General features: G+C 34.8%; 1 protein-coding gene across 7 annotated transcripts in view; it reads right to left on the bottom strand.

The window, feature by feature from the left end:
* Positions 1–447: 447 nt before the first annotated feature.
* CSNK1G3 (casein kinase 1 gamma 3) overlaps positions 448–16,861 on the bottom strand; it is an 89,101-nt gene continuing 72,687 nt past the window's right edge. For 3 of the 7 annotated variants that reach the window (XM_052777705.1, XM_052777712.1, XM_052777711.1), the window contains 3 exons: positions 15,794–15,889; positions 15,011–15,106; positions 448–867 (listed from right to left, as the gene is read on the bottom strand). In XM_052777705.1, coding sequence (XP_052633665.1) covers positions 568–867; positions 15,011–15,106; positions 15,794–15,889 — 492 coding nt within the window. In that variant the 3' untranslated portion in view covers positions 448–567. Of the gene's footprint in view, positions 868–6,163; positions 6,188–6,559; positions 6,667–15,010; positions 15,107–15,793; positions 15,890–16,861 lie in introns of all 7 variants that reach the window. The other 4 variants (XM_052777707.1, XM_052777708.1, XM_052777709.1 and 1 more) reach the window with 4 other exon arrangements.

The raw sequence follows: 16,861 nt of genomic DNA, 5'->3' as shown, positions 1-16,861 counted from the left end.
TCTTTTGAAGGTATTTCAATCTTACTAACATTACTGGAAGCACAACTTAAATCATACAAACTTCTGTATTCTTTGTACAAATACTCTTGTATTTTCTACTGTACTGCAACTCCATTGTAGGCATAACAAAAGCAGGTTTTCAAACCCTGAGGCTACTGGAAATACTTTCTGTTCATTAGTATCACCAGCATTTAAACAACTGTCAACAGTTAAATACTCCTCAGTATCTCTAGACAGTGAGTGTACCATGACACCACAGGCAGGGTTTAATGCTGATAAAATCTGACTACAGTATCACCAGTAATACTGGGACAAAAGAAAAAGAAAAATTAATGTAGGTGTCACAAAAGAAATCTGTTGTGCATCTCTCTCTTCTGCATTTTGAAGGAAACTGCTTTTGATGTGCTGCTATGAACTCAAATAACAGATTTATGACATCTGTCTTCAGCTAAGACACTAGCTAGTACTTCCTAGGACAGGAGAAATACTTTTCAAATTTAGTTTTGCTGAAGATACTGTTCATTTGTACCATTTCACTGGTCCATTTGTGGATGGTCAAAGCAGCACTCATATTTGACAAAACCTTGAAGCTTTCAGAATAGATGAATAAAAAGATGGATGCAGGAGAACCAAATCAAAGCACACAGGCATGACATTATTTCTAAGGGAGTCCTTGGAAAACATGTGGTCATTACAGAGGGGTGGGGGGGTTGTTTGGTTCTGGTTTTGTTTTGGATTTTGGGGGTTGTTTTCAAGATCACAAGACAGCAGTTGAACAAATGAGCAATTTCCCACGTTCTGCTTGGTTCCAGTCATTTGTGGCATTGAATGGTTTTCCTTTTCTTCCGCTTGAAAAAACAGCAGCACCTGCAAGTGTGACATGAATTACATATGATATAAAAAGAAATCACAAACCTAAACTGTTTACCATATTTGTCTCACTTGAAGTATGTAGTTCAGGTATAGCCAGCACCACAAGGAACACATTAAGCTCTACTGCAGGGGATTGATTTATTAGTGAAAGAAACTGAAGTAGAGATATTTTTGACACATTTCACCTTTTTGGGGGAAAAAGTATCAAACAAAAAAAGCTATAATAAAAATAGCTATTAAGTTTAGAGTATTGTGTAAGGGTATCAAAAGCATGGGCATTATAGGCTGGCTCAAAAATGTATTTGTAAGAATAAGGAATGTTCCATTACCTGAGTATTCTTTCACATTAACTGGCAATATGTCAAATAGAAGTTTGAGCTTAAGATTGCATCACTTGAACTGTGCACTCAAGATACTACTGTTGCTAATACAAGAAAACAGTTTGAGCTTCCTTTGTCAACCAGAACTTGGAAAATTCCCCAAGGCTATTCCCCAAAATATTTTAGAAGAAAATGTTCACGAACAATATAAATAATGTTTTGATTCAGTGCTGTGATAATATTACTAGTGAAAGATCACAGCTTTAAGTATATTGAAGTATACTGACATTCTTTCTTCTGCTTTAGTGCATACTACATGAAGGAAACTAAAATTGACAAATACTGCGAATTTCATTTAGCAAATAAAGACAATCTGAAAGTAACTGAAAAAACACTACAAAAGGAAAAAGAATTGGAGGGAGTTAGAGATAAGTAATACAGAGGAGGACTCCAGAAGTCCAGGAAGTATTTTTGAAAACAAATTAAAGAGGAAAGCAACAAATACACACAGAAACCTTTTTCATTTGCATGTAAAGTTAGCCTTATTATAAGCAACTCCCAGCTCCTGATCACCACCTTTAAAAAAATAAAAAAGCTTCCATTTAGTAAAGTATTCATAATTTGCAATCAGAAGTGAACATGCAAGCTGTCTACATTAACAGAGCTTGCCTCATGGAGTTCTGCAGTTTGGTTATTGAATTCTCACTTGCAGTGCTATATACTAAAGAGTCTTTCTTAAACTGTGAAGTACAGCGGAAGTGAAAATATAAACATACTGCATCAATAGCCTATCAGTAAGTCCTTAAGTTCACTAAGCATTTTATGCCACTAAAATTCAAAAGGAAACCTGCTGATTTAGTTTGGACTACAGGAATTGGGGAAAACATTTGAAAACCAGGGAGAATAAGGGTTTAAAAGTAAGGTTCTACAGGGTGAGAGAACAAAATCCAAAGTAAGGGGAGACAGAAGTTACCTCCTCCAAATATCCAAGGGCACCCTGTCACTCAGTCACTGAAAAAGTAGCAGTGGGCAGAGACAGACCAGAGCTGCTCTGAGAGTTACATAACTTTCAGTAGAAAAAAACATTGGTTATTGACAGAGAGGAAGCCCAAAATTAAAATTCAGCAGGGAAAACTACATATATAAATATTTTTACAGCTAACAGAAATATCATACTGTATTTATTAACTTTAAAGTACTTCTAAAAGAAACATAGTTGTTTTTGAAGGCTAGTAGCCACCAACTGCAACTGAAATTCCCCCATAACTAGTAACCCTTTTTCTTAGCATCAACCACTAATATCCATTATCACTTAAGCTTTGAATTTATATGCAGATGTATGGAGTCCAGCTTAGTTTAATCCTTCTTTCACCCCAACCTTTTCGCAAGTATTTTATATATGTATACACAACAAATATCATATCAAAACAAAGCATTTTAGTGTTCCTTCCCTTTCAGTGTGAACTATCCTATGATCCTATAAATCAGGAAATCCTAACCTGGACTGTGATGGTAAATCACTTTTGTACCTGTTTCAGATTAGGAGACCTCAGAGTAAGCTTACAGAAAAATTTTGTCTCGACTCACAGTTTTAGTATATACAGAACACAGGTTACATAAGTAACTGTAGGAAGATGGAATTGTGGCAGACAATTTATATTCTAGAAAAACAATCTAGAACTTTAACTCTTCACTGTTTAACTATATTTTGCTTATATGGAGCATGTCTCAAGTAACAGCAGATCACACTTCTTAAATGTTTAGAACTGCTTGGATCCTCTGTGTAATTCAAGGACACTTTAGGTTTTCTTGCTTTCCTTCCCAGAAAATTTTAACCCATACTTGCTACAAATCTCATACTGTTCTTTATTCCTTCTTCATAGCCTATTTAGTTTGCTACTTCTCTGTCAACCAGAGAAGGGCATCATGCAATGGGGAATTTAAGAGTTCTATCTTTAACCAACATAAAGCATTGCTTTTTTAATCTCCTGGTCTTCTGGAGTTTGCATAATAGTATTACAAACAGTATAATTTCTATTAACAGGTTTGTTGTTTGTTTGTTTGTTTTAAGTTATAGGAACTTTTCAACTGTATTCTAGTTCAGGGAATTTCACAAAATGCTGAAGACTTATTTGTGGGAAAATAAATCCCTTATTAATATATATCTAAAAAGTGTTAAAGGAATGCAAATTCCATAGAGCATTGTAAACCACAGGACTGGCTTGGAAACTTACTGAAATGTATATTTATCAGCCTCGAAGTGCTAGACATGTCAAACCTTCCAAGGCCAAACAGATGTCATTTTGAAATATATGCACATGGGAGTAAGACAGGTCAGACAACATTGTCTGATAATAAATTTTATGAAAGAAACCTAACCCTGAGATTAGAGATCCATAGTGCATAATCTCTTGAAGAGTATAATTTATAACAGATATGCAGACATGTTCCTAAGAATACTGTCACTAGAGGGTGTCATTATCACTTTTATATATATATTATACTGCTTGAAGCCATATTTAAAGCTACAGATATGGGCATTATTAATGAGTATTAAACCACAAATTTACCATATTATTCAATACGCATGCAAAATGCATAAGAATAGATATGCTTTGAAAATTTCTGATTTTAGGAAAGGAACTTTCTTTCTTTTTAAAGAAAGCATTTAATGACTGCTAACCTTTCTCTGTAGAGTATAAAACTTTTCCATAGCAGGCAGTATAATACCGATTTATGAAACTCAAGAAACAACTTACTTGTCCTGTACAATCTAAGTGACCTTTCAGATATTATCTAAGGTAGCAATCTCAGTATTATGGTTACAAACATTTTTGTCCTACTTAAAACATTATCATATCTTTTTTTTTTGTTAAACACCCTCTACCACTTGAGCAGTCCCTCAGCACAACATGCTAAAGCAACTTTAGTTGTCATTTGTGTTTAGATAGCTGTGTTTTGTATTTGTAATCTAGCATGTGGCAGCACTCATTGCGTAAACTGCAGGATTATTAACAGGTGTTTAAAGTGGCAAAAAAAGAATGCAAGATGCAAAAAGGACAGATCATATCATCTTCTGTTTGCCCTTCTCTATCCTCCCATGGCAGAACCTCTTGGTTATCTAAATTACACATGCTTCATAGAAGCAACTGTTCTGATGGCTAGCAAAGAGTTAAGGAAAGAACAGCTAATTGCTCAGTGATACCTGAAAGACCCATCTGTAGCAGATAAGATCTACAAGTGCCAGGACAGAACAGTGATCAGGTTAGTTTTCTCCCTGCTTTACAATTCCAGTAAGTAACAACTGAAATAGGGCTGAAAGCTGCTTTTCTAAACAAACAAAAAAACCACAAAACACCACCCCCCCAAACAAAACAAAACAAAACCAAACCACCAAAAAAACCAAAACCTAACACCCACTGCTAAGTCATGCTTGCTGCACGTGCTTGCTGCACAGCAATACCTGAGGAGCATGAAGATGACAAGGCATAAGATTTAGAATATATACTGCATGTTTGATATATATATTTATGTACTCACAATGGAAGTGTTGGATGAATGTCCCAAAACAATAAAATGCTTACTGAAAAAAATCCTTACTCTCTCTGATTTACAGAATCCCACTGAAATTGTAACAGGAGATCTAATATTCAGCTAAAAAATATTTGTGTTCATAGTTAAAATCAGACATAAGGCACTCTTTCTTCAATCTTTTAAAAAAAGATATGGTCATGCTAAGCTTCTAAAACTTGTAAACACCTAGAACAGAGTGAAGTGTTTCTAAAAATTATTCAAGTCTGTTTCCTCAGAGTATGAGGAAATATTAAAAGAGAAGATATCAGCAAGTGAGGTTAACTGTTGATATTTTCAGATGGAGAAAAGATTATGAAAGAGGCACAAAGTGAGAGTCTTTGATAAAACAATGTCTCCTTAAAAACAAAAATGTCTGTATCACTGAATTCTTGCCAGACTAATAAAAATACAGTACTCTGCAAAGATGGCAGATAAAGAACCGGTCTCAGTGCTAATGCACAAGTGTGGCACAACAGACACTTCCATTCACAATTTTTAACTACACAGGAACATAAATCTCATACCAAAACCAGAACCTGTAGAATAATCACTTCAAGAAAAAAAATTGTACTTTGAGAAATTTCCCCTTATCTAAAACTTAGGAAAATGGGTCCTACAAAAATTACTAGTATTAAAGAATGTTTACTGGATTTTTCTGCTACTAATGTATCCTTCATACTTCACTGCCTCTATTTTACGATAAACTAGATCCATACCCTTGTAAAATCCTATTCCAACCGTGATTATAAAAGAAAACATGTTGAAAGTTATAACACCTTCAGCTATCAAGAATATTTTTCTGTACTATTTTGCAAATCTGACTTTACTACTCAAATATATACACATTAGTTGTCCATCCCACATTAACAGACCTTGATATTTTCCCTTTTCATTACACTGTAACTTTAAGGAACCCTGAAGTTATGTTTTAGTAATTAGTTAGCAGGTTGTCAAAGACTAAGACTCTGGTAAATACTATGTTTACAGACATAACAGGCAAAGTTCAAGTATTTGCTAGCATTTATTACTTGTTCATATAAGTGAGTTATTTTCTAGATGTTAAAATACTAGCTGAATGCTACAACATCCGAAAAGAATATTTTCCTCTCTAAAACAGGATAGCAAGTAAGAAAAAAAATTCTACTACCCACTGAAAAGGATTATATAAAGTACACCACAGGCTACACAACTTAGAAGCAAGCAAGATTTGAAGCAGGCAAAATAGCTCCTGAAGGTGGCTGTTTGTAAAAACAGTTAGTTGTTTCACAATATTAAAACATGTTTTGTTTTTTCCAAATGGACTTGTTGTTTTAAAGTTCTCTGAAATTAGTTTTAAACCAAAAAACAAGAACGAAGCCCCTGGGGCTATTTCTGCCTGCCTGTGCTGTAGAACTCACCACATGTTCAACACTTTCTGGCAGCTATACAGAGAGTAAGAGGAAAAAAAGAGAATCAGAATACCACACAGAGGAAGAATTTTATATCTTTCATACGTAACTTTTAGTAGTCAAAACACTATCTTAAAATAAATATTACAGAATTAGTTGAAATATAAAAAATGCATGCACTTCCCTAGTATAGAGAGATGTGTTATTGAGGGCTTAGCCTAAAAAGCACAAGCTATAGAAAGTCTATTATTTAAATATTTAAAGCCAAAATTAAGTATAGCACTATAGTTTTGGCCCTCACCAGTGGCTATTCAGTTTAGACAATATTTTTTTAATAACTACACAAGAAAAATTTTGAAGTAGCTGAGCACACAAGATCCAAAGAATATAAAAAGATGGACATACTTAGTTTCATCCGTTACTTCTACTTCTGCAGGAGCTGTGATGGGTGCATTCGAACAGCCTGCAGTTGGGTCATCTGTGTTCAGTTCTCCATTTGTTGAGCTTACTACCTGAAATCACCAGAAATACCTGAAATTATGCTAGTGTCAGACATACATGTCAATTCTTAAAGTTACAATACATCTTCAAAAATCGGTAATTTTTGTTAATTCCATAATTCTTTTTATTCTAACAATAGTATCTTCTAGGTTTTATCCCTGCACTCCTGCCTTTTTCTTTTCATATCTACTAGTGGAACTGACATCTACATGACAGACTCAAAGTGAGCAGACTGTAAGCAAAGCAATTCTGTTGATCGGGTTTGCTGATCTTCCTCGTGTCTCTTCAGAGCCTTAAGGGAAGGCACTAACCCATTTACTGACACCAATTCAGTCAGTCTTACCCTATCTCTGCTTCTTTAGCATACTTAAGCTCCTTAGTTTCCTTCTTCGTGTGGCCCAATCCAGTTGTATCTCAAAGAGTACTCACCATAAGAGGGGAAAACTAAGACATTTTCTAGACCTAAAAGTGTAGGTGGTGTTTGGTTTTCACTCTTAGAGCACGAGAACACTTACTGCCATCAAACAAACAAACAAACAAACAAATCAGTAATCTTCCCTCCCATTAATTTACTTTCAAATTCCTGTTGTAAATTCTTGAGCCACCGGGACAGTTCTGGTTCTCTGGGAATATTTGTTTTGACTTTAATCCAAATGCAACCCAATATTCTCTCTCTTGGTTCCCGTCAGCTTCCCTGCATGACAAATGGTGCTATTCCAGATGCCCCTCCCTTATTCACCTCATTGAATCTGCCAGGAAGATGGTTAACTGGCTATAGACAAGGGCATATCTGGTCAGGGCAGCTGACAGTGCTAACTGACCCATTAAAGTATCAAGAGCTCTGCTAGCTCCAAAGCAGCAAATGCTTGGCCAAGCAACATTGCACAAAAATATCTAAAAGCCTGCAGAAAACATCTGTAAAACAATCAGCTACAGGGAAGTAGATCAATAGTAGTTCATAGTTCAAGATTCTTACCAGCTGTTGCCTGAAGGTCAGAGATTAAGGTAGAAAAAAGCAGAGGGAAGGAAAGTCATCATCATAATGTTACTACTCCCCTCACCCTCCCAAGCTCTCCTCTTAATGTAGCACTTGCATCTCATCTATTTATAACTGAAGCTAATAGCCTTGCCTGTTGAGGTTTGCTTTGTGGTTCCTATTGTAACTAAGTACAGAGCTTCAGAAGTTTGCTGAACTTAAGCCATTTTCCATGCCATGTGCCTACATCAGGCTGAGTTTTCTTATTTTTCAAGTTTCACTAAAATAGGAACCAATGCCAAAAAAACCCTGGAGCCCAATAACAAAACAAAAGGAAAGGTGTCTGAAATTGCAAGAATCCAATTAGTTAAATTTTGGTCAATATAACTGAAGGAATTTATTTCTGTGATGACAGGTAAGTCAGTGGAGTTTCAACCAGGTGGCTTAAGCTTTGTTTCATATCATTGGGGATAGCAGAAGCACTAAACATTCAATGACAGAAATAGGTAGGAATCATACTTTAACAAATCATAAAGACAGTGGGTCAGGCATCTTAAACTGAACACCCTGGATTAGATTTTTTTTTTCTTTTTGTTACAAGTATCTTAATATTTGTGGTCATCATTGTCCATATTTACTGGTAAGGGGAAATAGTATGATCCCAACCATCTCACCAGGTATCTTACTGTGAAGATAATTTCATTGCTTCTTGTGAAATAATCCAGTTGTAACAGTGATAAAGAGCAGAAACAGGCGGTGTTTGCATGGGAAGTACTTGCTAAATAAGACAGGATCATTCATGAAAATGCAAGGGTAAAAAAATTTGCCTAAGTTGTCCACCAAATGAGCTTTGGATCCAAAGGATGCAAATCATAACTACATAACTAATCACAGCTACAGCCTGCACTAGTCCATATAAAGCAATGCCACCCAATTAAGATTGTAGTCAAGCTCGCCTGCAGTCTTAATCATTCAGGATTTCTGCTCAATGTTCTAGACTTAAAATGAACTTCTCTGAAGAGATCCTCAAACCTGTGCTCAAGGTTTAGTAACATAGGTTGATCAGAAACAGAAGCCTTTGCCGTCAGGGTAGGGTACATCAAGAAACAAGACAGGTATATACCCCTCTCTGGATTGGAAGCAAGCCCATACACCTTAGCATTCCTGACTGTTGTAAAGAACAGGTGACACTTTGCACAGGTATTTGCAAGAACTCCTGTTTTCTTCTCTTTTCCTACAAAAAGCAAATGAAAATATTTATGACTTTTACTCAAATATCAACACATTGTCCAGTTCTAGCATCTATGGAGCTTTCACATGGCATTCTCCTTCATGCTTCTTTCCCAGGAGTGCCTGTTCAATGATTCACCTCTATCTTCTTGGACAGCAGGTTCAAAAAAAAAAAAAGGGATCAAACTCAAGCATGTACACATGCTTCATTTGAACTGGAAAACATAGAATCATAAAATGGTTTGGGTTGGAAGAGACCTTAAAGATCAACTAGTTCCAATCCCCCTGGCTATGGGCAGGGACACCTTCCACTAGACCAGGTTGCTCAAAGCCCCATCCAACCTGGCCTTGAACACTTCCAGGGATGGGGCATCCACAACTTCCCTAGGCAACCTGTTCCAGTGCCTCACCACCCTCATGGAAGTAGATATCTAAAAATCCTTCCTATATTAATAATCTAGTTATGAATATTATTTTTCAACAATAGGTTGGAAAAAATCCATCTTTCCCTTCTGATGTATAAAAAAGTCAGGAGAAAGTGAAAACATTTTGACAGGAACAAAACTGTATCTAAGCACATTTTTAACACCACTAGAGAAAGTCTATTTTGGAAAGGCAGGCAGATCAGCAAAAAAAGGTTTGCTACTCTGGTTCGAGATTCAGGGTTCCTATCAGCCTTTGTCAACAACTCTCTTCTGGTTTCTTTGGAACCTCTTCTGGCAATAGTTAAAAGAACACCTGCAAGATTTGAGCAAGTCATAAAAACAAAAACCCTCCTGTTTTATGACAGGTTTGCGTTGTTTTGTTTTAAATCACAGTTAGTCATACTAATCTAAGCTGACTTTAGCTTTAAAGGAGCAATAACCATCTTCTGCTTGGGCCAATGCACTGCCATATGGTAACAAAGAACAAAGCTTATTTCACGGTTTCCCAACACATTTATATGCTTATTAAAAAGGAAGCAGAGAAGCTGTAACAACCTGTTCAGGGATTCTTTTATTGAAATTCTTCAAACTGACTTCAAAACTGAATAATATTTTTTGACAGTGGTTTCCTTCAGTGGAAGAAGTCTTTATTTTGAAGACAGCATTTGTCCTAAGGTGCTTTTTTATTAATTTAAGAAAGTTTCTGTAAGGAACTTTAACACAAACTTTGTAGAAACCTTCGCAGCAGATAGCAGAAGATTATCCTGCCTCGCTGTGGTTGATCTCTACCAAAGAGATAGAGATCAACGAGAAAGAGACCTCAGTCCTTCCCATATACATACAGCAGACACATCCACCAAATACACAACCAAATACACAACCAAATACAACCAAGTATAACTGCCTGTTGCATGGCTTAGTTTAGATGGTAGGAAAATGAACTTCACGCTTCCGGGAAGAGTTGTGACCTCTGAAAGCATAAGTGAACCAAAGGGTATTGGTACTCTGAAAAACAGCATCAGTCATGCTTCTCCAGAATCACAAATGCCCTGAGTTTCACTGTAGTCTACTACTGCTGAAAACAGCTCTAGGAATGGTCTCAGTAAGATGAAGAACCAACAATTAATACACCTGCAACAGAGCAAAATATATACCTTAAAAAAAAAAAAATAACAAAGACTCATTTAAAGGAGCGCAAGAGATAGGCAGGAGTGCTTCAGTTCCAGTATCAGTAAGGCTACAACTGTATGATCTTACAATCATAAGTTCCGTACCTTGATGAAATAACCTACAGCACCAGAAGTTAATTCCCTGTGACATCAGTAAAATATTTTGCAATCTTACCAAAAATTGCATTTGGTAAAAGACCGATAATGCAGGGTAAATGAAGCAGTGTTAACACTTGTACAGTCCTGATCCTGGAGCATATGGGCTTAAGGTAGACCAACCATTAGACTTTTCTCTCTCAGACTACATGCCAATCATCTCAAAAATCAGCACAACTTACACAGAAAGATATGGGAATATAACAAAATTGAACAAGAATCAGTCACCTGGAAGACAGCATATGCACTGAAGTTGGGGTACACCAAATGCTGTAGCGAGCAAGTACCACAAATATGGCACAAAGAAGATTCATCATAGTGGATCCACATAAAAAGCTAAAATTTTATGAGAGAGAAGAACCAATACACAAAACCAATAGTACTTAAAGAGAAACTTTTCATTTCATTTCTCTATGACTGCAGTTGAACTGGATTTCCTCAGTAGCCTGATGAAAGATGGGAGGCACAATTCATTTCTTAATAGATTTGGATACAACTGTAGTGAAAAAATGTGGATATTCAAGTTATGTTTTTGCGCCTAAAAATTCTGTTAACAAGAAGTACATGAACATTTTTCCATGAATAGTCACAGAATTAGGTTTCTGAAAACTAATATTTTAAACTAAATTTCAAATTAGAAGTGTTTCAATGTTGAAGATTAACTTAAGCTACTCACCTATATACACGTTGGGGATTAACCACTAAACTGAAAATCTAAAACAACGTGAAGCATTTTGATAACAGGTCTTATCTTGGTTTAAATTTAGTTCCTTCAAATTTAATCGGTTCTTTAAAAGTTTAATTTGAAGAGCACATAAAGAAGCATATGCATCACATTGGCTGTTTCTTGCTACCCTCTAAGCCATAAGGCAAACAAACTTAAAATATTAGACCCACTACCTAATAATGAGATATATTAATTGTGGATCAGATTAGTCTCTTAGATATATGGTCCTTTAGAAGCTTGATAAGGGCCAGTTATAATAAAACCAAGTTAAGCCTGAATACCAATATCCTAAATGGTAACAATAAATCTTCAGGCTAGCCCCACGCTTTGCTTTGGATTGGTATGTAAACTAATCTTTTACTTGCTATGTTCAAAAATCAGTCAGAAAGTCTCTCATAAAACAAATTTTGCTCATTTTCCTGCTTATAATCACAACAAGGAATTGCAGAAATTTGAAAGACACATAGAAAATAATCCTTCATTTCATAACCAATCTCTAGTAACTGAATTCTCCACTCTTCAAAATATAAAGCCAGCCTTCATGCCTAAGCAATTTTTTAGTGATACTACAGAATGCTGTATTTTACTTTCAAAAAGCTTCCACTTAAAAGAATAGAAAAAATTCACACTATCTTTTTAATTCACAAAAGCTTATGGAAATTGATTTGTTTCATCTAACACATTGCTATCTTGACTTCTTGATGGAGAGTTGTCTTGCAACTCAAAACTACTTATATCAAATATCTAACCTTTCAAGCAGTTCCTAAGCACCTTTCAAGACCTATGGCACTTCACTGGGAACTCTTTAAACCTGATCTTTTAATGTAACCTGCTTTTAAAGAATTTCCAAATGGGAAAACAGAAAGAGAATGGATAAGAGGAAGGAGACTAGCTAGCAAGTGATAAAAAAACCTAATGAACAGATTAGTACAGTCTTTATGAGTTCATAACCAGTTTGCAGTTCATGCACAGAAGGAAACAATTCAGTGTTGTACAGCTGACATTTTTGGAACTGAGGCAAACATAAAAATAAAGACACAGGAAGTTGCTGAATGAATTGCTGGAAGTACAAGTTACTCTCATTAATAAGGCTACACAAACTAGAAAGATGGACTGCCACACTACAGCTTTTTTTATCTTATTAAAAATAGAGATAAGCGGAAGAAGGGATGTGAACTGTTTCTAGACCTCTTCCCTTTACAACTCAATTTACTAATAGTATTAGAACTTAAAACATGAACTGATGCTACAAAGTAAAATTAGACATGATTAAGCACATTGGTATATTTCTAACATGGGCATAGAGAGTCTGGGATAACTTAAATAAATACAAAACCCAGAATGATTACTATTAGTGAACAGACCATTTAGGACCTGAATGTTTCCCACTTGAACATCATTATTAAGAGCATAAAAATATATACTAACATACAAATACACACATACCAACATTCAGCTCACTTGAATTTAATATGTCACAGTGAAGAATCACTAACACATTTTAAGTCTTCTACAAAAAGGATCTCAGAGATGACATCAGCAGTAGTATTACAGAAGCCTAATAGCAGTGACATAAAAAACATTCCACTGTCACTTTAAAATAAAATTATCTGCCAGATTTTCATATCTTGCAGAAAAACGGATAATTCAGCATAAAACTGATCTCAAAGATGAGCAATGACTTGCTAATGTCACAGAAAAAATAAATACACTTATGTTTCATACCTCAGACTCAACTCTCCCTTAAGCAATTATCTGTAGCACTTTCAGAACTTGTCTCCTTGGGAGCAATTAGGAATCCAGCTAACCTATCTAGCTAATCATCCAACTTAATAGCATGATTCAGTTAGTATCACTACAACAAAGGGGTATTTGACAACAGTCAAGGGCTCAAACTTCAAAACAAAACTGAAGATACTATGTAGTTTTACAAGTGTTTTTAATGAGGAAGCATGACCACTCCACATTAAAAAGCAACCCAATTAAGCTGGCTTGAAAATACCCTTCGGTACAACACTTGATCTTCAAAGACACAGACCAAATGGCTGCAGTTTTCCACACTGCTCTTTTTACAAGACAACTGTTTAGTTTCAACTGATCTAAGTGATCTGAGCTCAGAATGCCTATATCCTTTGGGGAAAAAAAAAAAAAAAAAAAAAAACAAGGAAGAACATTATATTAACAGAAAGGAGTACTACTGGCATCTCCTAGAAAATGTTCTCCCTGCCACCAAAGGGTATGTAACACATATTACAATGGAATGAAATCTCTTGCAGTTGTTACATTTTACCTCAGAAAGAATAAAAAGTTACTTAAGTGCTGCGATAGCCAAGAGAGTGATACTACATACAATTTGAAAGTTCTACTAACTGGAATTTAACAAGTTAAATACGTATTTTTCTAACCTAAAAAATAAAATTAAAAAAAATAAGAAATATAATGATTTGAGGAGATACAATTTCAAATCCAATTTTGATTCCACATTACCATACTGTTCTTAAAGGGTAAATGACTACTTTTAAAACTGATGTTATTGAGAGAATTTTTGCAATTCAAGTTAAATATACAGGTAAAGTTTTTAAAATATTTGTTATTGAGAAGCATAGAACAATTTTTAAACTTCTCCTGATACACAGTGATAATTATCATCTACTAGTTTTTCTTACATGACACGACAGTAGTTTCTAAAGGAGCAAAATTTAGAGAATGTTAAGTTTGAATTGAGTTTCAAAGCATTTAAAGAAGAAACATAATTATCACACTGGTGATACTACAGCACTGTTTCCTCTACCCTGGACTTCTCATTCTTTCTTCAGGCATTGACAAATTTTTTCCAAAACAAAACTTCAAAAGAAATATATGTAACTTAGATTGTCAGAATCAAAAATGCAGCAGACAAAAAAAATATCTTCCCCCCCCAGATAACACTTTACAAAGCTAAATTATTTTCATTTTAGACTGAAAACTCAAAACCTCATATAGACTTTGCAGCTGGCATTTTGAATCCTTCTGTATTAAATTTAGATTTTTTATGTGTTTTCCCAATGATCTTGCCACTAAATATATTCACCAAAAAGTGAACACTGAAAAGTAAAATTAAGAGCAAATCAGGAAAAAAAGCTCCTTGAAGATGAAATAAACTAATAATAAAGGAAAAATTGTTGGGTTCTACTCATTTTTCTACTGATAAGTGTGAAGTACTGCCCTGGGAAACATTCCTTTAGTCAACTATTGTTTGAACAAAAGTAGTAAAGTTTAAGCAAAAATCACTACTTAACACTTTCATTTGAAGTTTGCTTAAGGAACATAAACCATGACTTGAACAACACTGAATTCAGTCAATACTGGTTTAGTTGCTAATACAACTAAATAACACATCAAAAGTCTAAACTTCAGTTGTTTGCACTGATGTTAAGTGTATTATTCCCTCAAAAAGAGAGAGAGTTTCATTGTTTTAGGCTTTCACTAAGAAACATGTAGCAGAAATTCCACATACAAGAAGATCTGCACCTGTTTTAATTTCAGTTGGGCAACTGTGAAGTAGGGATTAATAGGAATATTCTGAACATTACTGGAAAGTGAACTTAATGTGAAAACAGGAATCATGTGAGGCACTACAGGAAACTAGTATTATGTAATGCAAAATGACAGATCACGCAAAGCAGAATATACCTGTACTGAGCCACCATGTCTGTCAGCTGCTAGGTGAGCCCTCAAATGATGTGGATTGGCTTGCTGTGAGTCCCAAGCTGCCCTATGGTCTGTTGACTATCATTTTTGAATGCATTAGGAATATATGCAAAAAAAGAAATAAAAATTCCAAAAATGAACAATTCATTCTTTAATTATTACATATTATTTTTTAAAAGCACAGAAGCACTACATACTCAATTACTATATAGGTTGTACATCAATGTTATCTGCGTACTTACATATGCCTACACATACATTTTCATAGAGAAGTAAAGTAGCTAAAACTCAAAATTCCTAGTAAGAAACAAAGCCCACCAACACAACCCTGTAACTTAGCTTAGGTAAATGGACACAGATCTAAATTCCTGAAGTTTTTACCACCTTGGTAATTATCCTGGTTTAAAAAACAAAAGTGAAAATGCTATACATACATGTTAGAACCCAAATAGATGATATAGTATATGGGGAAGAGACAGTGATTAAAAAAAGAGAACTAAAAAAAATTTAAAGAAGTATCAGCAGAGAGAAAATTCACTACTGATATAAGCTATTTTATATCATAGCATAAAACAAGCAACCTTTTAGGACATTTTAAGGTCTACAGATATAGTAATATATTAACAAGGATATACTTAAATCGAAGAAAAAACAAAGAAAACCTGGAGTGAATTTTATTTTGGAGTTCTAATAAAAGCATTAACATAGCACAGATCATTAGACAAAAGACAAAGTAATGCTGATAATATTATATGAGCAGTTTACCTGACTTTTGGATTGTTGCATTTTATCTCTGTGCTGATATGCTTCTCTGTTTGAAGACAGTGCAGGGTCTGAATGTATTGAACCCACTGAAGTAGGCTACAAATACAAATAATATGTAGCAACTGGTAAAAAAAATAAATTTCTAAGTCTTGCCAGGAGTTATTGGTCTGTAATAGAAACTAATCTTTAAATCTGACAGTTTCCCATAACCCAAAATCATCAAATTAAAGCAAAAGCTTCACTAGATATTTACTAATATCAAAGAGAAAAAAAGGCAAACCAAGACTTACACAATTTAATGAACTAGCAATTCTAAGTATTATGAGACACTAATTTTCTGAAAGACTTCAGGCTGATACTTTCTGCAGTTAGCAGTTAGGACATTCTGATGAAAGCCTGAAGAAATGCTTAAAGTAATTTTTAATGCTAAACACCGAAAAAAGATTTAGCAATAAAATACTATGATTCTTTCAGAGAGTGACATATAGAACTTAAGGGTAAAATGTATAATTTGAAATTCTGCAACACACACTATCCCTTCCCTACTTATTAAAAAGAAGCAATGAAAAATTTGAGGTGCTGAAAAATTCATCTTCTACCCTTTCTTTAAAGAACATAAACACAGTATTTTCTGTAACTTTAGATGCACTGTGATGGAAACTGATATTCTGCATCATATTTCATTAGAATAATGCATATAGACAGTTTCTTCATAACAAACTTAAATATCTGGAGTATAACTCAGACGCAGGGAAGTGATTGCTCTACATTTTAAAAATACTGGGAGTAAGAAAGTCCCCAAAGCAAGAAAATACATGCAATAATGACGATCACCTGCAAAGTTTTAAACGCCTTCTTCAACTCCAAACCCAGTCTGTATTCTTACAACCTCATTTTGGATTGAACAGAGATTTACTTTGATATTAAGAGTACATGTTTGGAAAGAGACTCAGTATGAAATATCTCAAGCCAAAAGGTAATGTTTGAAAATGCATCTGAAAATTGGTTTGTAATAGCAGCTGTTCACAACAAATAGCAGCCGTAAGATGCACATGTATTCTGAAACTA

The sequence above is a fragment of the Harpia harpyja genome, chromosome Z, assembly GCF_026419915.1.
Source record: "Harpia harpyja isolate bHarHar1 chromosome Z, bHarHar1 primary haplotype, whole genome shotgun sequence".
Lineage (NCBI taxonomy): Eukaryota > Metazoa > Chordata > Aves > Accipitriformes > Accipitridae > Harpia > Harpia harpyja.
This window is presented reverse-complemented; position numbering and strand designations above follow the sequence as displayed.